At 38.6% G+C, this 25,938-nt stretch overlaps 1 protein-coding gene across 2 annotated transcripts; it reads right to left on the bottom strand.

Moving 5' to 3' along the window:
* Nucleotides 1-1,037: 1,037 nt before the first annotated feature.
* On the bottom strand, nucleotides 1,038-25,805 carry STEAP2 (STEAP2 metalloreductase). 2 transcript variants are annotated; one of them, XM_006084932.3, is made up of 6 exons: nucleotides 25,703-25,805; nucleotides 14,147-14,270; nucleotides 13,381-13,905; nucleotides 10,156-10,683; nucleotides 8,076-8,240; nucleotides 1,038-6,031 (listed from the first exon to the last, which is right to left on the bottom strand). In XM_006084932.3, exons 3-6 carry the CDS (start codon nucleotides 13,870-13,872, stop codon nucleotides 5,744-5,746), a joined length of 1,473 nt encoding a protein of 490 aa, XP_006084994.1. In that variant the 5' UTR covers nucleotides 13,873-13,905; nucleotides 14,147-14,270; nucleotides 25,703-25,805; the 3' UTR covers nucleotides 1,038-5,743. The 2 variants fall into 2 exon arrangements, with proteins under 2 accessions (XP_006084994.1, XP_023606445.1); XM_023750677.1 differs by lacking the exon at nucleotides 25,703-25,805 and adding an exon at nucleotides 17,080-17,173.
* Nucleotides 25,806-25,938: the final 133 nt, after the last annotated feature.

Here is a 25,938-nt window from a genome sequence, read left to right as displayed (position 1 = left end):
TCACCCCTCAAGTCGGGTTGCCAGATAGCAAATAAATAAATACATATTAGATAATAAATATTCCCATGCAATATTAGTAACAGAATTACATTAAAAAGTTATTTGTTGATTTTCTGAAATTCCAATTTAACTAAGTGTCCTGTATTTTACTGGCAGTTCTACTCTCAGGACATGAACACCCGTGCATTGCCAGGCAGCTTCAGAGGAAGCCTGAGTCTCTACAGACACTGTCCACAGGCACCAACGTTGATTGCTCCTCCTCAGTACAGCAGTGTGGCAGTGGTGGTGATGGTGGTGGTGAAGAGGGCAGCTCCAAGCCACGGCCAAGAGGCAAGGTCAGAGGTGGAGGTAGTGATGGGTTGGGGTGTGGGCAGGAGGACTGCAGGCATGGCTACATGGATGTGGGTGATAAATAACAATTTTCTGTAAAGATGAATCAATATTCATTATCATATCTTGTATCTGTAGGACCATACTGAACTACTCACTGGAAATATAGTAGTGAATAAGAAAGAGTTCCTGCAATCTGGGCGGTTACAGAATATAGCTTGAATATTGTGTTGAGTCCTGGTTTAAAAAAAAACAACCTTAATGGCTCAGACAATGTGGTTGAGTGTCAACCCATGAACCAGAAGGTCACAGTTCGATTCACAGTCAGGGCACATGCCCAGGTTAGGGGTTCTATCCGCAGTAGGGGTGTGCAGAAGGCAGCTGATCAATGATTCTCTCTCATCATTGATGTTTCTATCTCTCTCTCCTTCTCCCTTCCTCTCTGAAATCAATAAAAACATATTAAAAAAAGAATAAATGCTAGTGAAAAGAAATGTTTAAGAATACCAACTCATTAAATAGATGGTTTTCTAAATTATTACTTTGGCAAAAACAAACAAACAGAACCCCCAGGATTCCAAAACTATTACGTGTATTTTTTGGATACTTCTAAAAAGAAAAAGTATTAGATATCCTCCATAAAACATTGGAATTATTATTCGGTAAGATAGAAAAATTCATTTATATACAACATTTCAAAAAAGAAGTTAAAACACATTAAATAGTACTTTTATTTAGGGGTTTATAAGGCAGATCTATGAGAGTGATATAAAAACATAGCATATAATTTGATAGCAATAATTGGGTGATTACAGAGTTTTAGCAAATATCTATTACACAGTTATAAAGAAGACTATTTTCTAAGCGGATACAAAATATTTAATCAAAGATCAAGACAAGAAGATGAGTATAATTAATTAACAATGGAAAACCGATTCTAACATGAACTGCACATTTTCCTTTAAAAACTTTTAAAGGTAAGAATTATTGCATTCTAGTTTATTCAAACAGTGTTGAACGGTATCCTGACAAAAAACTGAAGGCTGGAATGGGTTGATTTTGACTTCATATAAAGAAACCCAAGTTTACAATGGCTTAAATACTGGAAAGGGCAATCCAAGTAATGTAGTAGTCAAGATCTTTCTAGTCTCCAACGTGCCTTCCTTAGGGTGTGGCCTTGGTACTCTTGGATTTGTCAAGGCTCCTGTTATTTCCAGAATTCCCGCAGCAAGACGGAGGAATAAGATAAAGAACACATGCTGGAAGCCCCTTCCAGGAAGTCACTCATACATTCCCCATACATCTCTCTGGACAACACATAGTCACATGGGACCACCAACTGCAAGGGCAGTGGAGGAATTTGACAGACAGCAGCTTTTAAAGAAGCAGGGTAACTATGTAGTCCCTGTTCAGTAGGATATCTGAAACACTATGTAAAACCTTTAAAGAAAATGTTGAGAAAATATTTCCTAGAAGTTGACATTATGGAAATCATACAAAAGCCCCTGCTTTGGTGATTTAACTTAGCCAGGCTAGTCACTGGGACTATCCATATAGTCTGCCCTAATTTTGAATGGCTGCATGTATGAAAACCCAATGATTTGGAAAGCAAAAATCTCAGTATGCATATGTGTTAGGCTGAACTAAGCATTGTTTTGGTATCATATGGGCAGAATTTCTGAATATTAGCACTTTACAATTTTTCACATTAAAGAAATTGAAGAACTTTTCATTCCTGTAAAATTCACTGTTCAAAGGTAAAACAGATTGTGTTTCCACTAAAATTATTACAGTTCCATTTAGAGCCGTTACATAGACTGAATACACATCAGAATGTGTTTTACTGACGTACTGACTTATGAACAATTGAAGGTGGAGCATCTCCTTTTCTAGATGACACATCACAGATATTAATCTTAACCCTGGACCACGGTGTATTATTTGTAATACATTGGCACTGCTCTAAGTCATGAGTTTACAAAATAATTTCAATAACATTTTAGGCTGTTTACTTATTTCAAAACAGATTTTATAGACTGACACGGGTTCAGTGTTTATATTATTCCTAAAGAAATACTTATGAATATAATTTATGGTCCTTTATTTAAAATGTCTCATTAAGAAACCTTAAAATTCACAAATAAACCTCTTTTGGAGGAACTCTCAACCGAATTTACTATGAAATAGTTCAATGGCAAAAGGCAATTAAAAAGAATTAATGTTTTATATTTCATAGAAGATAAACAATACAAAAATATGGATATGATTTATTCTTTAAGCCCTTTTACACAAATAATTTTCATAATCTGACTGTATGAATGAATATACCTTATGCTACTATTATCAAATTAATTTCAAAAGTAAAATTCCTTAATCAAGTCAGGATTATGCCAATCTACTAGAAAATAATCAGGTAGTTTAACACTGGAGCTCATTAGCCAATCCCATACATAGCACAAAATAATCATCTCTGATAAATACTATAAATATAATTTATTCATACTTTAAAATATTTTAAAATTTAAATAAAAATCTCTACACATAGGCAATCTCAGCTAAATTTCTATAAATGCTTTGAAAAATATATGTTAGCATGAATATATTCTTATTTAAACATGATCTTAAAAATTATTAATAGCGGAGACATATGACATCTGCACAAAAAAGGCTAAGTAGCATGATCAGTCCAGGATTATTTTCTTCTTAGGAAAAAATTACTTGATTTTTTGCATAAGTTTAAGACTGGATATGTTTTCTACATTCTTATAATTTTTCTCAGGGGCACTTCTCGAAGTACAGATTAGAAAACAAATTCCTATTACTTTAAAGTACCCACCACTTTCTCACATCTAGCAAGAACAGAATTCAGTCCTACTTCTGAGGCCAGAGTAATGATTTTTCATAAAAGTGATTATGAAAAAAAGTGATGAAGAAAATCAGGTAGGAAATAGTAAAATAAAGCAATTAAATGTCAACTGAATAAAACAACTAAGTCAATGTTTTTGCATTTTAGAAAAGCTTTGAAATATTTAGAGTTATAATATACTACCTTTATTCTAAAACTTCAAAACTAACTTTATCGTTGTAAAGGAGAAAAGGAGATACCATTTGAAACAAGTTACATCTTATATATATTTTTTTATAAACTGTTTTTTCATATTTCCAAAGTCCCCATTTATCTCTAAGAGTAATCATTTTATTTATAATACATTGGCTACTCAATATATATGTGCAACAATATACTTCCATAGTCATCTAACTTTTAAGAATATTTAATTGTATTTTCACATGAAATGGTGAACATATGGTCTTAAGACAGTGAAACTTAAGGAACAAGAAAGTATTGAAAATATGCTAATTTCACTAGTCCACTACAGTAGTTTATGAGTGTTTACCTTTAAAAGTTATCACCCAATTGAATTCCTACTAAGAACTAACAAGTAATTATCAAGAGGGGAATACTATAATTAAAATAAAGAAAATGGAGAGCTCAATTAAAAAGTAAAAGACATTAAACTTCACCAAGAAGAGAACATCAGAGAATCATGAGTGATTTACCAAACTGGCATAATGCACAGTAGGGAAAAAGCCATTGGTGGGAAAGGCAGCCTCCACTCAGTAAATGCCCTTTGATTTTTGGCAGCTGGATTCAGTAGTCCTCAGAGGGTACGTTTAGAAATATTATAATTCCAGAGAAGTGCGTATAATTGTATCTTGTCTGCAATTTTTTATTTTAATAAGAGAGAGCATATGGGGGAAAATGTAGGCCATTCTAACCAAAGTCTGAATAAAATGACATTTTAATGTGGAATGTCAGCACTGAAAATTTTTATGAATAATTTGTATGATTATATATCTCCAGAGTAGATTTATAATTGACCACGTCCCCTAATATCCTTCAAGCTTGCAAACTGCTCCCCAGTGAATGGTTGAGCAGGCAGGAGGACTTCTCAAGAAGAGAAAAGGAGATGACCAACCTACAGGGACTTTTTAAGATTCTGTAGGACCTCAGCCATTTATTAAAATTGCCATGGCCCTATCTCTGCTGGAGTCCCTCACGGTATTGGGAGGCGTACGGACTGCCATGGGTCTCCTGGGTCACGTCCCAGGCAAGATCCTCCCTCAAGGTAAGAACTGTGGATTGTATCACAATTCGAGAACCACAACTCACTCTCAAGGATGTCAATGCCTTTATACAAAAGAGGAAGCAGAAAGATGGGCATTATGAATGCAATGCACAGAGATGGAGCAGGGGCCATTCAGCCTAGTGGTTAAAATCACAGCCTCTGAAATATGACTGCTGGGGCTTCAATGCTGGCTCTGCCACTAACTCCATGACCTTGGGCAAATTACTTAACTTTTTTTCTTCAGTTTTCTCATATGTAGAATGAGAATGATAGCTACCCCTGTCACAGGACTGTTTTAAGTATTAAATGGGATAATACAAGTGCTTAGAACAACAGTACATGGCATGTTAGAATCCCTCAATGAACTTCCGTAAAATCCTGCACCATAGAGTGTGATGATTGGCTAAGGTGCAACAACATAGATCGGTTGACAAACAGCTACCTGTGTGTATAACTAATATTTTCCCTTTAACTAGAAACAATTATACGATTTCCAGGATTGGTACTATATTAGCAAAATCAGTTTTGGAGGCCAACAATTCCAGTCTTCTCCCTGACAACATATTCAAATGGAACTGCTTTGTAACAAGGTAAGGGAGAAAATCTTTCATGGAGTACACATTACCAGTATATCTTTCATATCTTCAATGCATTTTTAAATATAATTTCAGGTTCAATTTGTCTTTTCAGTTTTGTGTTTGTTCACATAATCACATCAATTCACAAAATCAATGACATTCTTCAAATCCTATCTTATGAGAGAAATATAGGAATATAATCATGTACTCTTACCTAGATGCTAATGTAATACATCCTTTCTTAAAAAAATATATGATTATGCATTTCTAATTCTTACACTGGATAATAATTAAAACCTTGAGCTTCAGAAAACAACTTATCTATTGAATTATATTAAAACTTAAAATTCTGCTGGTTTGCAAAGAGTTTTTAACATTATATTGTAATCTATATTATTAACTATAAATATTTTTGCCTGACTGTGGAATACAGTTTGTTAAAATAATAGTAATGTCACAGTTGTGCAAAACAACAACAAAAACACCTACATTTTAACAATAAGTCAACTACAAAAATCTATATTGACAAAAAATGACATTTGTGAACATGAATTTGAAGAAAATTCTACCACTATTTGGCTGAGATCACATTGAACAAGTTTCAGCCCATAGCAATTTGACAGCACACTGGCGACTGAACACACAGGAAGTCATACAAGTAATGGCATGAGTAGGAAGTCTTATGGCATCAGCGAGCACCATTTATCATCACATGACTGTGACCCTTTCTGGTGAGAAATGAGGAACTGCTCCTCCAACACCTTCTTCTGGAAACTGGCTCTTTTCCCAGCCCTTTTTAATTCTCTTTAGCTTTTGGCTTAGACATGGAAGAAGTAAAATGCTCTTACCCAGAATTACAATTGATGGCAAAACAAGAGCGAGAACAAAGTTTGGTGGTGTGTAAAACCTGTAGTACTCTCCTTCAAAAGCTCGTTTCCATCCATAAATTAAAACATGGAAAGTGCTTATGAGCAGAGCGACATAGCCAAGAGTAGACTTCGGATGGAGGAGGAAGAAAAAGAAACAAAGAATAAGAAACAAATTACTCAAATTCATAAGTGAACCTATTTTATCTTAAATTATTACTGAGCTACTTTTTGTTCTCTACTAAATTAAACAATGTAAGCACTTTCATATATATATATATATATATATATATATATATCCATCCATACTTTTTATTTGACACAATTAAAGCCATGTTGCATAGTTTAATATTCTAATTATTTCATTTATTATATGAAGAACTTTCCCCTAATGTCATTGAGAATGAACCATGTAATGATGTATAATATTCCATTGAATGGATGTGCTATAATTTATTTAACCATTCCTTTTGTTGATTATTATTTACTTTGTTTCCAGCTTTCCTCAACTATAAATAATGTCACTCTATGCCCTTTTCTATATTCTGGTTTATTTCCTTAGAACTGATATAGTGGGACTGCTAGTCAAAACATCTGGCTTTACTTTAAGGGTGTTGACAAAAACTGCTAAACTTTTTTATATAGGTTATCCACATTTCTGCCAGTTGTGTATATTAGGAAAAATGAGTGTGTTTATATATGTATGCACATGTACATATTAACTGAAGGTAAATATGAAAAGCCTTATATATTAACATGTAATATAAACATCATTTCAAACATGTGGCTTTATTGACCTTATTAAATGAGATTATTAAGAGCACTGCAGTTAAGCAGTTTACAGGTTAAAATCTAAAAGGTTAGCATTCCTGGTTCCCTAAACTATAATGTTCGATTGTTTACTTTGAGACATACCCTATTACATAAATGTAATATTGCATCTGTAGAATGATGTAACATCTAACTTCACTGGGAAAGGATCAAAACTCTAGCAGAAAATTGTACTGTCTGCAATTACTCATCTAAGTTTATAATGATAGTTTGCACCCATCTAGCACCTTTTATCTGAGGGCTTTCTATTTCTTTCCCAGTGTGATTAAACTAGCACTTTGCAAAGTATTCATATTTTCTTTCCTTCAAAAGAAGAAAAAAGAATTTAGACCAGGGAAATGCCCTTAATTTGAATGAGATTTTTAGATAATTTAAAAACAAAAAAGCTCAAGTAAATAAGGAACCCTCCTCCCCCAAATTCAGTTTATCACCAAATGATACTTATCGGCATTATAGTGCTGTAAACCATTTGATACAGCCAATACTGATTGGGTCTGTTTGAGTTATATATTTTTAAATATGCAAATGTAGCCCTGGCTGCATGGCTTGGTTGGTTGGAGTACTGTCCCATACACAGAAAGATGGCAGGTCCGATTCCCGGTCAGGGCACATACCCAGGTTGTGGGTTCAATCCCTGGTTGGGACACATGAGGGAGGCAACCAATCAATGATTCTCTCTCATATTGATGCTTCTCTCTCCTTCTAAAATCAATAAAAGCATGTCCTCAAGTGAGGATTTAAAAAAATACAAATACAACCCCCTTTGTAGACACTCACATAAACATGTATATAACATATCCTAAATATACTAACAAGTTCATAAGGCTGGTTGCTTGTCATAATCCATTAATTTAGTTATCTGGTTTGTGACTGCTTTAAATATTTAAATATTTATAATATTTAATTATAAATATTGTTTTAAATATTAAACTGACCTCCTCACTTAACTTCAAATTAATGAGATTTTTCTAGACATAGCAGGATGACTCAAAATATAAAAGAATTCTTCATTTGGCTAGTAATACATTGACTGTTGGCTTCAACTTGCTCTAAGCTCACACATCCCCACCTTCATTTTATTTTTCTTATTAAAATAACCTTTATCCATAGCGTAGCAGGCAAGGCTATCAAAGCCAATGCTATCAGTGCTGTAGGACCCTGTACTGGTCTTTCACTTACTAAACCAGGATGGTCCTAAGTTAGCCTCCAACCATATGAGGTCACCAAGCTTACATGCAAAAACACAGCTCCCAAAGGCGCTTTTCATGAGGAGCATTATTTAAAATTCAACTAACATTTGAATTTATGCAGCCCATTCCCACACCAAACAAAACCTCACATACCTGAATAAAACTGAATTCCCTCCAGTTTAAAGCATTGCTCACTGAAGGGATGGAGGTGACTGCCAGGAGGGACAGTAAGCCCAGGCTCATTATGCCAAAGGAGATATACATTTCAATTCTCCAAACTTCTTCCTCGTTCCAAGAGTTTTTAATGTCTGCATGAACCTATCAAGAGAGCAAACATGAGTTTCCCTTATTTGGTAGAACATTAACTCATTCAGCACAGAGTTCACTGCGGGCATAAGAATCCATCACATATGGACATATTTAAGTTGTATTAATTCACTTTAACAAACTGTTATAGAGAACCTATTACTGGATGGTATCGTTTTGGGCATGGGAAAAAAGAGAATGGAGAGTTAAACAAAAGGAGGACTAGGATTCTCTCTTTCTTTGCATATTTGTGAGAAGAGTGGGTAAACCTGTCTCACGTTTGTAATGCATACCAGTTACAGGGACTCTGGCATCCGAAGACCACGAAATGCCAGGTGACACAAAGAAGTACTGGCGGTTAGACTTAGTTTTGAGGTACTTTTACAAGTTGGTTTAAACTTGATTGAATTGTTTGGGTACATTCTGGACTTAGTTCAACTTAGAACCTGGAAAAGGAATTTCTAAACTATTTTCTGTGTTCCTTTCTCACATCAAGAATATTTATATGTTGATTTATCTCTTTCTTCTTTTCTTCTTTTCCACTGAAGCTGAGATTTCCCTGAGGATAAAGCCCTACTGAATGCAAATATTTATCCACTTGAATTGCCTCATTACTTAATATACTTTTCCAACTGTCCATTTGCCACATTCCTATATAATAACTATATTGATAATGCATATATAATCAAGCAGAGTAAGAGGGATTGGGAGTCCCAGGGTTGAGTTGGAAGTAGGTAGCAGAATTTAAAATGGTGTCCAATGTAGGCCTCACTGTGGGGGTGAGATCTGAGCAAATGATTTGAAGGAGGAAGCTAGGAGAGCTGATATCAAAACCTCCCAATTCAGTTAAGAGAATTAGTATTTTTAGGGAAAGAATGACTTAAAAACATTCAGATATTCATTTTTTCCAAATTATTTTAGGTTGAAATTGTTGAAACACATGTAAGTACTAGATGCTACATACATGGCCCATGATGCCGTGGCTCCTTATGAAAAGAAAAGGCTTTTACACATTTGTTTTGGTGCGGTGTCCTCAGCTTTCACTGAAAAATGCTACATCAGAGAGCTCCCGTGGTACACTGTATTTTACATTCGCCGAGTGGGAATGATTGGGGAAATAGCCCATCATTAGGCTCCCTCCATGAAGCTCTCCTGGAGATTTTCTTGAGCTGAGTGCTAGAAAAGCTTCACCTGAGGAACTGGCATCTTTCCTGCTTTTTGATAACAAAAATCTTGTAGGCATATGTCTTCTGATACGGACTTCCTATTCTGTTTTGTTTTCACTGGTTCTAATTTTATTTTATACATTTACTGAGAATTGCCTTAACATTTTGTGGAACATAGCCAATTACAAAACATTAAAATAATGAACTGTTCAGTACTGAAAGCAACCATTGCAATAATAACATTAAAAATGAAAGAACAGCCCTGGCCTGTGTAGCTCAGTTGGTTGGAGCTTTGTCGAACACACCAAAAGGTTTGATTCCCAGTCAGGGCACATACCCAAGTTGTGGGTTCAATTCTGGCTGGGGCATGTGCAGGAAACAACCAATCTACATTTCTGCTCACGTCAATGTTTCTCTCTCTCTCTCTCTCTCTCTCTCTCTCTCTCTCTCTCTCTCACACACACACACACACACACACACACACACACACACAGTTCTTCTCTCTATAATCAATTTTTTTTAAAAGGAAAAAATCCTAATCCTTTATTTCTCTGCTTTTATTCTACAAAGAAAGGGATGGTTGCAGCTTTCACCCTCAATGATTTTGCATTAGCCATGAAACTCTATGCAGAAACATTATTTAAAGAACAGTACTTTTCCTGCCCAAAATATACCAAGGTATGAAAAGTTGTACCCAATTTTTAAACTTACTGTTTACAAATTATAGTAAGCATCACATAAATAACAAATATGCTCCATACCTGCTGATAAGCCATGTTGAGAAACAAGTATCGCTCTGATCTTCTCATTGGTAAGCAGAGGCTATAGGCAACATGGACCGAAGTGAAGAAAAAACTTAGTAATCCAAGCTGTTTTCTACACTGCAACCAGGTCTCCAACCAAGGTGGAAACCTCCTATACTTGGTGCCGTAATAAAGTTGATAAGCAGCTGCCAGGAGACCTGCTAGGTACACCAGGGACAGCAAAGTAATGGCAACTATGGGCAAGGTTTTATTCACAATCTCAATGGGAATCTTGTAAAAGTCACTCTGCTGGTTTCTAGCATAGGGATGTATCACATCTCTGACAAAGGAATAAAGAAAGAAAAACGTAGCCAGGCTTATGGCTACCACGACTGGCCCTCTCCAGAGAGTAAAGAGTTGCAGGGGTAAATTTTCAATCTCCCTGGCTGATGCTAATGATCCCACGTCCACGGGAGTAAAATTCAACTGCCGGGCAAGTTCCACAACCTGTTGTCGAGCTTGAATATTGTTGCTGCAAATATAAACCTGCAGCGAAAACAAAAGACACATCATTACTATTGCTGCTTATAAAAATGGTGATGATCCCACGCTCCACTTAGTCTATGGAGCATCACCTGTGATGACCAAGTGATGCAAAAGTTAAGGAGATAAAGCATTTATTAATTTATTATTTATTAATAGATTACAATAGTGTCATTAAGAATGGCCAAGTCCTGTGAGATGACATGAAAAGAAAATGCAGACAAATCTGGCTAGAACCTGGGATCAGGATGACCTCAGGGGAAGGAAGGCAGGAGGAACAAAGGTTCCGGATCACGTGGTTCAATGGCACTGGTGACTTCAGGCCTCCCCTGCAGTGGGTGGAGTTTGAGCTGCTGGTTGTGCCCCGCCCACTCCAGCTCTCTCTCTCCCTCAGAGAACAGGCTGGGGCTGGCTCGCCAGGCTTTCCTGGATAATATTTAGTTTTGGGGCGATAGTGGATAGTGATTCTGCCTAGTAGGGTGGTTACAAGCACTGCCTTTTACAGATAATTCAGCAAGAAAGAAGGTGGGCGTGCCCTCAGGACTGAATTTGCAACTAACACCTTTAAATTATGTCATGATGCTGTATTATAAAATTTATCTTTTGGCTCAGAAACCAATTTGCCAAGTATCTCTGGAAAAAACATGGGTTATCTCAAGCATATTATTTCATTAGTCAGAATATGATATTCTTTTATCTTTAAATGATGACAACATACTGGGGGGAGGGGTGGTATAATAAGACTTAATTTAAAAAGTAAATCAACTGCCATTTTCTAACACTAAGGTGTTAACCCTATAGGAACACTAATGATAAGTACTCTGCGGGAGCCGTCTTTAACTCGGTTCATATAGATTTGCGGTGGAGTGCGGGAAACGTGTAAACTCGGGCCGATTGTAACTGCGTATTACCAAATATTTGTTTGTAATCCACCCTTTTGGTGGATGGAACAAAACCAAAAGACAGAGCCATCTTATATTTTGGCGGGAAATTCACCCGCACTCCAAGTGCTAACACTAAGGTGTTAACCCTATAGGAACACTAATGATAAGATGGGTGAGGTTGGGGATGGGCTTTAGACTACCACAACCTCTTAGATATACTACTGAAGATGAGAATTCAACAAGTATTTGCTGAGCACCAAATGCATTGCTAGAGTGAGCCACTATTACTTATGGGTAGGTCATCTCACCGAGGGCTAGAAAAATACTGCTATTAGTAATGTTTGGGGGAAACAGATTCCTAAATATATTTATCCCTGAAGATGTTTATATAAGGGTTCTAGAACAGACCACACTGAAACACTGGCATGCTAAACCTATTTACATTATGCTGACAATGTAAAGCTCTTTGCATTGTTAATTTTACCTAATATTAGGCAGATGAGTGACAAAGTCTATACTATTATACACATGCTCATGAACTTCTAAAATGGAGTGGGGGACAATACCTATATAACTGAGAAATAAGGAAAAGCATTCTAAATTAATTTATTACAGTTGTGACAATGATGAAGTAAACTCTTTTATTTGTTAGAAAAATCCTATAAATTATGAAATTTTATAATAAACCTAAAAGTATAAATCAAACATTCATAACAAGGACACGAGTAGTATGAACTACAAATGAAACTATTTCTGTAGCTCCCTTTGAATTAAATCATTGTTCCACAAACTTTGTTGTTAAAGAATTAAAATGATCACAAATATGGGCAAAGGATTAAATTCAGGCTTATCTCTAATTTAGTCTGTATCCATTGCTCAACTTTGGTGGATATGCAAAAGGAAAAAAAAAAAAGGATTCAGAAAGAGCTTCTAGGAAAATTGGAAAACATATATTCTTTTACTAGCCTTCCAAATTAAAGACCCGAAAGTGAACAGCTATTGTGAATGACATGCAGCATGCAGTGATATAATACTTGAATTTATTTTCTAAGACTCCTAATCAACTATCGTTATGGACAAAAATAACGAAGGTATTTTGTCATCATGCTTAATTATAATGCAGCATCACACCTTTAAGGCGCACTATTCATATGTTTACTTACAAAGGCTCTCATTCCACAAAGGCATGGAGGGAGTTCCCCATCTGCTTTGATTTTCAAGGTGAACTAGACACAACCCCTCGCTAAAGGAGAACCTAAGAAATCCAATCTGCTTCTATCTTCCCCACAGGGATTAAAACCTACACTTAAAAAGAAAATAAGCTGTACTACTGTATTTTAATAAATTCTATGAATAACCTATGTAAAATAAAAAGGTACTCCCAAAGCATTCTTCTGGAGGGTCACATTAAGTAGTATTTCATACAGTGATGGAATACAGCTACAGAATAGTTGCAAGCAAGGAAGAGGGGAGAAGAAGGAAGAGGGAGGAAAGACGGTTGGGAGAGAAGGAGTGAAAGACAAAGGACATGCTTGCTGTTTATTTCTATTTTGGAGGAAGCAAGGAGAGATCAATTCAATGTGTTCCATTCTTCATCAGCCAACCTTGCCTTTTCTTGGATTAGCTGGTTATGACAGAAAAGTCCAAGAAAAGATGTGTGCCCCGACAAGGTCAGGACTTTCGGGTGCTCATACATAGTATTCTAAATGATAATCATTGGAGGGGGTCTGAGTTTGGTTTTTAAATGTATGCTATTTGTTTAACTACATAACCACAAAATACTAGATAAACAAGAATAAAATGTAAAAATACACACCTGCCGGCTGGCATCCTTTGGCCCTAACTGAAGTGCCCAGGCTGAGATAACGTTAAATCCTTTGACAACCAGTGAATCCGGGAATAAGGAAGCCAAATATTCAGCATTGGACTCTGGATATTGGTTTACCCTCATGTTATTGCTCACATCAATCAGGATTTTACCCACGAGCAGATGTCTCAGGTCCCACAGGGAGGTGTAATGTTCTCTATGTATAGCAACAAATATTATATTTGTTTTTGTTAGAACATCTTCATGATGAGTGACATCTACCACATGAGGAAAAAATTCAGAAGCAAATTTAGGATTTCTACTTCCTATGACCACATGATAGCCACATCTAATAAGTCGAATGGTCAGGGATTTGGCAAAATCCCCGCTTCCAATGACACCTACAGTGACCTTCCTTGCATCTTTGATACTATTTATGCCATTAGGCAAAAAAGTATCACTAAGGCTCTTAGGGCTTCCCATCATCGAGATAGATTCCATGACACAGACTCTTCCAAGATCACCAGGGATATCCTAGGAGAGAGAAAATAAAATGTTCATCAATTACCTCTTACCAAACGTGAATACCCTTTTAGACATTATAATATGGCCCTCGTCTGTAGACATACAATATTTCTGCAAGCTATATAACTTAGAGCACAGTAAGACACAACTTGTAAGCTAAAAAAGGATCTCGGGATAGAAAAAAATGAACTGTCACAGAGTTGACATGCTAAAGTGGAACTGCTCAAATTTTACTGTGCACATGAATCACCTGAGAATCTTGTTAAAACGCTGACTCTGATTCAGCAGTTCTGGGGTGAGGCCCAAGATTCTGCATTTCTAGTACAGTGAGCTGCTGCCGTTGGTCTGCAGACCCCTCTTTGAGCAACAGGGCACTAGGGAACAAAAGGAAGAGATGGATGTCTTCACCTACAACATTTTAAAAAACACAGTTCTAACCTGATTACCCAGTTTCGCAGCAGATCAGAAAAGCTGCTAGTGGTAGAAAGGACTATGGTAGGACGTTATAGCACACAGGACAACAGAAGACAGAAACACCATGAAAAACCAAGGGCTCTGGCCAGGTAGCTCAGCTGGTGAGAGCATCCTTCTGATACACCAAGATTGCGGGTTCCATCTCTGGTCAGGGCACATACAAGAATCAACCAATGAATACATACATAAGCGGGATAACAAACATATGCATCTCTCTCTCTCTCTCTCTCTCTCTCTCTCTCTCTCTTTCTCTCTCTCTTTCTTTCTCTCAATCAATAAATTTTTTTTAAAAAAAATCTTTAAATCCAGACTCTTGAGAGTCATTTGGCATGGAGTCTGTAAACTATCCTATAAAAAAATCTTTAAATCCAGACTCTCGAGAGTCATTTGGCATGGAGTCTATAAACTATCCTATACACCTGACTCATATTAAATGAGAATAAGATAAATCAACTACTAAAGAATGAACTACTAATGAACCTTGCACTTACATAATATCTTAAGAAAAACAGGCATAGAAATATAATAAAGAATTAAATATCATTGGCTTCTATCATTCACCCTATATCCTCTAACTTATCATTGAGAAAGTTAGCTTCTCAATGATATTAGTAATGTGTTTATGGCCTTACAGTAAATTACACAATACTTGTGAAATCTTTTCTTCTTTTATTCATTGGTGGGATAGACTACAATGTAGTTAGTCTTTCTGGGGAAATTTGTCAAATTCTTTGTTAAGTGACTAACACCTGAAATGTTCGAAATAACTTCCTCCAGAATACCAATCAGATTGCATAAATCAGTGTCACTAATGGGAATGAATGAAAAATATTCTTCCTCTCTCTCCTCATTGCACAATTTCTTTTATGCTAAAAACAGATGTGGATCACTTCAGAGAATTTAATGGATTTTACAGGAAAAGTGAAATGTTTCAAAAACATGTTTTGGGGGTTTGTACTAAATGAAATTTGAAATTACTGGAGCTAAAAATATTCAACTTTTTACCCTAGAAATGGATCACATACAATGACTCAAAAAAACACACAACAAAAAACCCCAGTAAATTAATCTTTAGAAAGACAAAATAATATAACCTAACTAGAGGCCCGGTGCATGAAAATTCATGCACTGGAGCGGGGGTCCCTCAGCCCAGCCTGCCCCCTCTCACAGTCCGGGAGCCCTCAGGGGCGGGTGGCGACACCCCCATCACACCTCTGCTGCTGCCACTGCTGGCCTGGTTACCTGAGCCTCGGGCGGCCCTGGGCGGCTGGGCAGCCAACATCCAGGCTTGCCTGCACCTCGGGCCAGCCCTGGGCAGCTGGGGGGCCGAGGGGACTGGGGGACTCCAGAGGCAGGCACGCGGAGCAGCCCGGCCTTGCAGTGCACCTGCCGCCCTGGTGGGGCTGAGGGAACTGGGTACTGCCATCTTGTGGCTATGGGCACTGCCATCTTTGAGAGCGGGGCAGTCAATTAGCATATTCCCTCCTTATTGGCTGTGGGTGCCGCCATCTTTGCGATGGCATAAGGGTCAATTAGCATAACCCCTCTTTATTAGATAGGATACTCATTATAGCACATTCTCTGTCAGATTTGTTGTGCTTTATATATTCACTGATTGAATTCCCACAATCACCACAGGAGACAGGTGCTAATATTACCATGCCCATTTTAAAGATGAAAATACTGAGACAAGCAAAGGATAATTTATTTGTTCAAGGTCATAAGAGAGAAAGTGAGGGAGCTAGGATTAGAATCCATGTGCAATTCAGCTAAGGCATGTGTCATTTCGGCAAATGTAAGGAATTTAAGAAAGGGCTTTTTCTTTGGGCATGAGGGAAAAGGGGAAGAGTTGTGCTCATCCTATATAATAAAACCCTAATATGCAAATCAACTGAATGGTGGAACGACCGGCAGAACGACCGGTCACTTTGATGCACACTGACCACCAGGGGGCAGACACTCAATGCAGGAGCTGCCCCCTGGTGGTAAGTGCACTCCCACAGGGAGAGCGCCACTCAGCCAGAAGCCGGGCTCACAGCTGGTGAGCACAGCGGTGGTGTCAGGAGCCTCTCCTGCATCCACTATAGGTGGCCAGTAAGGAGCGAGGGGTCCCAGACTGTGAGAGCCCCAGACTGCAAGAGGGATGTCTGAGGGGGATTGGGCCTAAGCTAGCAGGCGGACATCCCCCAAGGGGTCCCAGACTGTGAGAGGGCACAGGCTGGGCTGAGGAACTCCCCCCCCACCCCCTGCTGCCTAGTGCACAAATTTCATGCACTGGGTCTCTAGTATTAGTATATTCTTCTTTGGCCATATCATTACTCCTCAGCATTACCTCATATTAATGTCTAACTCAGATCCTGGAAAAGGAGAAAACTCACTATTTTTAATCTATTACACATGCTTCACTTCACACTTTTCAAGTGAGAAGGGATGGTAATTAGCTGCTTCCCCTGGAGTGATTTCAGGTACCCAGAAGATCAAGAGGGAGTCAGATGGACCAGGGTAGTACAAAAACATCAACATCCTCTTGGAGAAGTGGTGGGTTATCTTCACTATTCAGGAGCAGTTAAAAGAACCAGAAGTCATTTAATGAATGATCATTTCATTCAACAATTCAAGTTGAATTGACCAACTTACCCCTAGTCCTATATATTGTCTAAGGGTAAAAGGGTTACTAAGCTTACTCACAGGAATCCAGGTGTCACATACCCTAGTCCTAACTTCTTCTGAGTAGAGATTGTTGCATCTCCCAAATATAAGAATTGCAAAATCTTGAAATCTATCATGATGATCAAGGTCTTTTCAAACTAAAAACAAAACAAAAGGTAAACAGTATCAGTTATCTGCTAATTTTATAAAGCAAATTCAAACCCCTTCAGTAAATCAGAATGTGAACAGATAAAAATTCATTAGGAGCTAATGGGCCTCCCATTATAACATGTATTTTTATACATATTTACGGAGAAGTGTTCTAACATGTTTGACCCTTACTCACATTATATTTCTAATGGCAAGTTCTAACTGAACCCTTTAATGGTGTGACTGTAACTATAAATAAAAGTTGGCCTGATAAATGAGACTCTTCGTTATAGTTTTAAGGGATGTAAAAGTATCCACGAGAAAGAGAAAAAAAAAACTTGTAAAGGATCTGAGAGATGAGTTATTTGTGTATGTTGAAAGCTTACAGTACTAAAATATGTGTGCTATTTAATAGTGCACAAGGTTTTCATATATAACATTATCTTACTGAATTCTCAAATGCCTGTGGAGTACACATTATGCCCATCTTAAAGATGGGGAAAGAGACTCAGAATTTTAATGATTTGCTTAAGTCAATGCAGTTTGCAGTGATCCAACCAGGATTTAAATAAGAGTCTTCCAACCTCTGCTCATTCTAAAACTGCAGTGCAAACATTTTAGGGGAGATCTTTAAATTGTTTAGATCTCCAAATGTCATCTGTAACTATACTCTCTAAAATCAATACTAACTTTAACCCTTTGCACTCCGCTGTCCCCTCTCAGGGGACATCGGAATTCTAGCATATCACTCGGATGTCCCCTCTCAGGGGACATTGCAGTTTATTAGTGATTACAAGGAATTGAGTTATTTCAACGCAACTTTTTGAGACATGCATGTTTCCCTGAAGTTTTATCTTGAAATGGCACAAGAAATTAAATCAAAATATCGTAAAATTACTAAGATATATACAAGAAATGTCAGCGGGTTTTGTGTCGGATTAAACAAAAAACTACATATTCCCGATGAGGGACAAAGAAAACGGGACTGCATTGTGTGTTCTAACAGGAAAACACCTGGTGGCAGGCGTCAAACCACTTATTACTGTCAAACATGCACTAATCAGCCTGCAATGCATATTGGGGAGTGTTACAAAACTTATCATACTGTACAAAATTATAAACAATAAAATATTGGTTTTTTTGCAAATATACATTCCTCGATGTCACCCAATTCATATAAGTCCAATGTCATTATAATACGTTACTTGGTTCCAAAATTATACTAAATAATACGAGGGTCTGTAAATGCATGTTTCCGCCGCAAAGTAGCGTCGAGTAGCTGGTAGCCAATGTCCAGAATGGTTCAGAGTACAAAGGGTTAAATAGCTACAATGTGAATCTCAGTTTAGGATAGTTTTAGATAAATCCAGAGCTCTAAGCTTAAGAATTCTAGCTACAAAACAGATAAAATGCTGAAATAATCCCCCCAAAATCAAAACCAAACAAAGAATTAAATTTATTAATACTAAAAAACAAAACATGAATGTTTGCTGGGTAACTTTTGAGGAAACCCAGCTAGCAACCCATCTGTCTTCTGAGGACTCTGCAGACCGCCTGCTTTTTAGAGGGAAGAAAGAAAAGAAAGGTGTCCTGTGGAACTCATCCATACACAGGCCTCAGAGCCACTCATTCCCACAAACTACGGGTAACTATCTAGTGCTGACACCCTGGGACCAAATCTCATCAATCAGATCCTAATTTGCTAAGCTACCATTTGGATCACTAGGTTAACTGCTGAGCTGAAGTTAATTAAAACTGTGACATCTGCAAAAAAAAAAATGGGGTTATAAGAAATGAATAATGTCAATATCTGAAGGAGGTTTACCTTGTATTTACCAAAAAAAAATTACTAAAAACCTTACATTGTACATTTCCATTGACAAGAAATGATGGGACTGTAACTGGCAAGACAGATCTACCCTGCTGTGTGACCAGCATGAATTTATGGAGGCCACTGTGTTCTTTGCATAGGAGAGATAAATGACATAAGAAACATGGCGCTTATACTCAAGGAATTTACATTATAGTTAGGAAAACATAAGCTGTACATAGAATTAAAAGCAGAAAGAAAAAAAAACCTCACATCATCATACAATTAAGAACTAGCTTGTACAATAAGAGTGTATTTGCTCCAAAAAACCAGGGAATAGAAATACCACATGGTGTTCCCTTATTTCAAGTCATTCATATTTATAAAATTATACTTACAAAATAATCTCTAAATTACACAGGACTGACCCTGACTGGGTAGCTCAGTTGGTTAGAGCATCGTCTTGATACCTACCCCAAGGTTTCGGGTTCGATCTCTGGTCAGAGCACATACAAGAAGCAACCAATGAGTGCATCAATAAGGGGAACAACACATCGATGTTTCTCTTTCTCTCTCTCCCACTTCCTCTCTCTCTCTCTAAAATCAATCAATAAAAATTTTTTTAAATAAAAATAAGTTACACAGGGCTGCTTGAAGCCACGTTAATGACAATGTATTATAGGTTCAATTACTAGTAAGTTTAAGACTATAAGGACCCTAAGTTAAATTTGGCTTTCTGTGACCTTAAAAGTGTTAGAGCACTGGTTTCCAAATATAAAGTTATCACTGGTCTATAGTGATTTAAAAGTATATGGAACAACTAAATATCAAAAACATAAAATCTGACTTAACAATGGGCAAAAGATCTTAATAGACATTTTTTTCATTGTCTATGAAGCCATATAGATGGCCAACAGGCACATAAAAAGTTGTTCAAGGAAGTGGGGATGGAGGGAGGGGGGAGGGGAAAAAAGTTGTTCAACATCACGATGAGATACCACTTTATACCCATCAGAATGACTATTAGTAAAAAGACAAAAACAAACAAACAAGTGTTGGCAAGGATGTGGAGAAAAAGGAACCCTTGTGCACTGCTAGTGGGAATGTACTAGTACACTAGTGCAGCCACTATGGAAACAGTATAGAGGTTTTTAAAAAAATGAAAGGCAGAACTATCATAGGGTCCAGCAATTATACTTCTGGGTATTTACCTGAAGAAAACAAAAACACTAGCTCAAAAAGAAATGTGCACCCTTATATTCACTGCAACATTATTCACAAGAGCCAAGATATGGAAACAGCCATGAAAAAGAACAAAATCTTGCCATGGATAGACCTGGAAGGTATTATGCTAAGTGAAATACCGTATGATTTCACTTATATGTGGAATCTAAAAAAATAAGTAAAACAGAAACAGACTCATACATTCAGAGAACAAATTGGTGGTTGTCAGAGGGATGAGGGGTGGGAGGATGGGCAAAATAGGTGAAGGGGTTACAAACTGCCAGTTATAAAATAAAGAAGTAATAACCTTGTTGCAGATGGTATTGAGATAAGGATGCATATGTTTATTGGCTAACAAATACAACTTTTTCTGTTGCAGTAAGTCACTTGTAAAAAAAAAAATCTTCTATGAAAGGCCTACATAAACTCATTTCCCTAATTTCAATGCCATAACACAAAACAGATTACAAATAGCACTAATGTCCACTGAGTGCTATAAACTTTAGGGCTATCTGGTGATTGACATCTATTTAGCAATGAGGAAACAGCCCATGATCATAATGATATCTGTCCATCCATCCATCCATCCATCCCCAACCATTCACCAACCCAACATCATCATTGGCCCTATCCACTAGGCATCGGGCTAGGTACTGACACTGCAATTACACAAAACAGGCACTGGCTTCCTATCTAATTATATGATGAAATCAAGAATGTTGACGCATACACAGCAACTGAAAAAAAAAGCGTTATTGAGGTGTAATTTACACAGCATAAAATTTACCCACTTTAAGTGTATACATTAATACTTCCCAGTAAATTTACAGTTATGCAACCATCACCACAATCCAATTTTAGAACATTTCATCAGCAGTGTGTTTACTCACATCTTAACAAAATTGGCCCACAGTACGTGCCTCTTTTAAAAATTCCTGCCTCCCTTAATGTTCTGAAAACCCCAGGGGCTGTCATACACACCGCGGAGTGTGACCTGAGTTGTGCTGACTCTGCTTGGTGCAAGGAGAGAAACAGAGGGTCCCACCGTTTGGGGAAGTGCACAGGCAGAACTGCAATCTCAGAGCTGCCTCTTCCCTCAAGGAGGAAGGACCTACGGAAGCAGGGGTTCTCAATTTTAGGGGCACGATCGATGGACCAAGGACCTTTGTAACACAGTTTTATCTAGTCAGCACCACCCATCTGCTCAGATTTTTATTTCCTTGGTCTGGAATTCAGCCTGGGCATCAAGCTTTTGTTTTAGAGGTCATCAGCCAAGACTGAAAACACCTCTACTAAAAGTTTCAGGATTCAACCTAATACTTGTTTTGGTATTTGGAGATAACTTATGTGGCTTTTTGATCCTCAATTATGCTCATCTCTACATTATTGTTTGTGTCAACCAGTCCTCCTTGGCGCCAATTCAATGCCAATAGGAATCCCCAATTTGGGGTTCAGTGAAGAAGAAAACTTTATTCAGTGCAAAACAGCTCACTGTGATTCAGCAAGGCTGTGTGTGAGGTGGCCCCCAAGGCCAGGACCCTCTCTGGCTAGACCTCCTCTGCTCTGTTCCTGGCTGGTCAGCTATGCTCCACACCGGTCTGCTTTGCTCTTTGCTGGTCTGCTCCATTCTGGGCCAGTCTGCACTGGCCTGCTCTGCTCTGCTCCAGCCAGAAAACAGTCTTCCCTGTGAAGGGAAAGGGCATTCTCATAACCAGAGGGGAGCTGACTTACAGAGACACCAGTCTCTGCCCTGGGTCCCCTTGGACTCATGCAAATGAGGACTCCAAATCCTCAGTTTGACTGGCCCAAAAGGCATTGTGCTGATTGGTCAGAATGGAGCCGCTCTGATTGGTCAGTGAAGAAACAGATGGGGATACAGCTGTGCAGCTCTGATTGCATGAGGGAAAGCCTCAGTCCTATTGGTTGGAAGAGGATTCCAGGAACTGCTTGATAAGGCCTGGCTCAGATGGCAGAAACACAGTGCAGACTGGCAGTTCAGTGCAGGCTTTCCCCTGAAGTGCAGTTTGCATGAGAGGCTCCTGTGTAGAAATGGCTGCGAGGCTCTGTTTTGTTTTTACTCGTTGTATGTATGTTTGTTTTTAAAATTTGGGCCCAGTCAGCCACTGGGAGCCTTTTTTAGTAGGTATTTTCTTTCTCAGGCTCCACGTTTGTAATCATGAAAAATAACACTAGTGGGAGAACAACTGTTGCCTTTGAATGGTGGAAGCTGAAGAATTTACATGCAGCCTTTTCCCTTTTTCCACTCAGGCAGTAACGGCATCAGTAGATCCACTCACTATTTTGTAATTTTCTCTTCACTTTCCTTAAAATGTGTCACCCCACCACACAGCATACTTTGTTCCTGTTTTTGCATAACATGCAGAATTCGGAATGTTCGAGTGAGGTATCTCTCCCTTCTGTCTGACAAGGGGCTCCTCGTAGTTCTCCAGACACCCTAGGTTCTGCTGACCTGAGCAGACGAGAGTTTCCAAGTGGACTGACTGGCTCTAGAAGAGCGCCTACCACATTTCAATGTGAATATGATCACCTGGGAATCTTGTTAAAATGCATTCTGATTCTCCAATGCTGGAATGAGGCTCAAGGTTCTGTATTTCTCCCAAGCTCCCAGGTGATGCCTGCGGGCCTCACCAGGTGATGCTGTGGTCCATGGGCCACGCTCTGACTAGTCTCACTATCTTTTCATTTGATGTTTTTCATAGGAAATAAGAATAAATGATTGAGAGGACTACGATGGTCATTATGGAAGACTTGTTTATGTGATGTCGAGAAGAAAGAACAGGCCTAGGCTTCTGAAATCAACTTGTTTTCTGAGTCTGTTTCCTTTGTAAAATAGAAAACAAAAGCCTCACCAGTGTAGCTCAGTGGTTGAGTGTTTGCCCACGAACCAGGAGGTCAAAGTTTGATTCCTGGTCAGGGCACATGTCAGGGTTGCAGGCTTGACCTGCAATAGGGGTGTGCAGAAGGCAGCCAGTCATGATTCTCTCTCATCATTGATGTGTCTATCTCTCTCTCCCTCTCCCTTCCTCTCTGAAATCAATAAAAATATATTTTAAAAAGAAACTTTTTAAAAAGGAAAACAGAGGTGGTACTTGACTCCTGCAGTCCTTTCCAACATTAAATTTTGTTTCCAAGTCTTTTTTAAAAAAACATATTTAAAATCATCTAGCATGCATATAAGCATAACCAGTAGACACAGACAGTAGGGGGGTGAGGGCATGTGCTGGGGGATGGGAGCATCCAGGGAGGGGGGGGGGGAAGGAGACATATGCAATACTTTCAACAATAAATAATTTAAATTAAAAATAAATAAAATAAAATCATCCAGATTTTCTCATTTCAATAAATGGTACCATAACCTACAAGTTGCACAAGTCAACAATCTGGGAGTCATTCTTGAGTCCTGGCTTTCCCTCACCCTTAACATACAGTCCACATCAACTCCTGTTCTCCAAAATATTTCTTAAATCCCTCTCCACTGACACCAGTTTAATTCAGTCTCTAGCATTTCTCATCTAAACTCTACAAACACTTTCTAGTAAGGTCTCTCTCTTCGTTCTCCTTTGCCTCTTCCCAAATCATTCTCCGCAGAGCAGCTAAGGTCATCTTAAAAGGTAAATAAGACGATGTCTCTCCCTCCTTAAAATTCAATGGTTTTCTGTGGCCTTAGAACTACAGCTCCCGTCCTGACCACCACCTAAAAGGCCCCAAATGAACTCGACAGCCCCTGCACACTCTCAATCCCATCCTGTATGACTGTCATTCCCTACTAGAGGCCCGATGGAGGAAATTCGTGCAAGGGTAGGCCTTCCTTCCCCCGGCTGCCGGCACCGGCTTCCCTCTGGCACCCGGGACCCCGGGCTTCCCTTGCAGTCCCAGCTTCAACGGGCATCCAGTCTAATTAGCATATTACACTTTTATTATTATAGATGGTCCAGACACACCATCCTTTTCTACAAGTAGAAAAGACCGTTCTGGTTCCCATGTTGAGAGCTTTGCACATGCTGTTATGTCTCTTGAACAGAATGAGTCACTTTGTTTTCCTTTCAGCTCTTGTTATGTTTCCTTCATAATTACCTTATGCCATTGTTTCTTTATTCACTATTATTTCTCTCTCAGACAAAAAGCTCCCTGAGGGCAGAACCAGGTTTATCTTGTCCATCACTACCTCCACAATGTCTGGCACATAGTAAATAAGAATCCAATATTCGTTGCTGCTGAATGCATCAAAAAACGTCAGGACCAAAAGATATGTAATAGGTCTCTAGGTAAGATCCCTCTTTTCACTGATGGAGGCCCAAAGCAGGTAATTAATATGTCAATATCATGGTTATGTGAATGTCATGGTTACTGGCTGAGCACAGAATAAATGTATCTCCTGATGTCTTGAAGGCCTAGTCTTTTAAACTTGCGGTTTACCTTCTTTCTCACCTTTCTGACTCATTTATGATCCTTCCTTTAAACATTTGTTTGCCTTCACCTGTGCTACTTTTTCAGTATTAAAGGTAATTATGTTCACTCACTACAAATATATTTTCCATGTCATCACTGCATAAAAAGTGACTTTGATACAGCTTTTCATTTCCTCTTTGCATAATTAGCTCAATGTATCATTATTGATATTGTCTCTCCCCTCAACCCCCAAAAGACTGATAAGCTAAGAGAAAGAAACTGCAAACTGTTTCTAAATACTCTGAAAATTATCTAGGATGGGTATTTTTCTTCTGTAAACAGCTTTTAATTTTTGAAACAACAGAGGGAGAGGTGCAGGGTAAAAAATATACACACCTTAGAGAAAGAAAAAAATAAATGGAGATTAACATAGCAAAGAAATAAAAAAGTGGAAAAAGTGGGGGGTTGGGGGGAAGGAGGGTGGGAGAATGGCCTAAGTGGTTTGGAGAGAACTAAAAGGGTTCCCAGTAGTGGGGCTGCTAACAGGACTATAGTCTAATCAAGACATGAAGGTGGGGGAAAGGTCAGAAGTGTGTTCCACTTCTCCCCATTTCGCCCATAATGACGAATGATAATTAACCATGGCCTGTAATAAGTTTTTCTATCTAAAAAAAATGAACTGCCTGAGGAGTAAAAACTGACACCAATTCTTCCCTAAAGGGTGGGAGTAATGGAAATCTCCTGACAAAGATTCTCTTGATCTCTCTGCCCTATTTTAAGAGCCAGATTTTTAGGGCATAATTTTCAACAAGTTTTGGCTGAGGCTGAACACCGGGCTCAAACATAATTGAGGACAGACACTTAAAGACGAAGCCAATTACTTTCTACACATACAATGGCCTGAACACACCAGGGTCACACGATTGGCTAATAAACAAAATGAATACTAGAAACACTTCCTTGTTGGCAAAGCAGCGATGTATGATTTTCCATGAAATGCGTCGCATCAACCCCCCAAGTGGTAGGTAGCCAGGCTACCCGGGAGGCTAAGGTAGCCGGCCAGTCCCTACTCTGGGGGGCACAGCCTACCTGGGACGCTGTCTCGATCCTGGCCTTTTCTCCTGGGCCCAACCTCCGGTGTATCTGGGAACGAGGGAAGACCCAGAGTTGAGGAGTAGGGGGTGGGATCGGTGGACAGACACCCTCTGGGGCCTTCCCACTCCCCCACCTCCCAGGTCCGGAATCGGGAACTGCGCCCTCTCAGGGGCCCCCCCGCAGGGGGGCTGGATTCGGGAAGGAAGGAACCAAGCCTGGGATCCAACGTG

The sequence above is a fragment of the Myotis lucifugus genome, unplaced genomic scaffold (genome assembly GCF_000147115.1).
Source record: "Myotis lucifugus unplaced genomic scaffold, Myoluc2.0 scaffold_15, whole genome shotgun sequence".
NCBI classification, from domain to species: Eukaryota; Metazoa; Chordata; class Mammalia; order Chiroptera; family Vespertilionidae; genus Myotis; species Myotis lucifugus.
The sequence above is the reverse complement of the archived record's forward strand: the minus strand, read 5'-3'. Positions and strand labels throughout refer to the sequence as shown.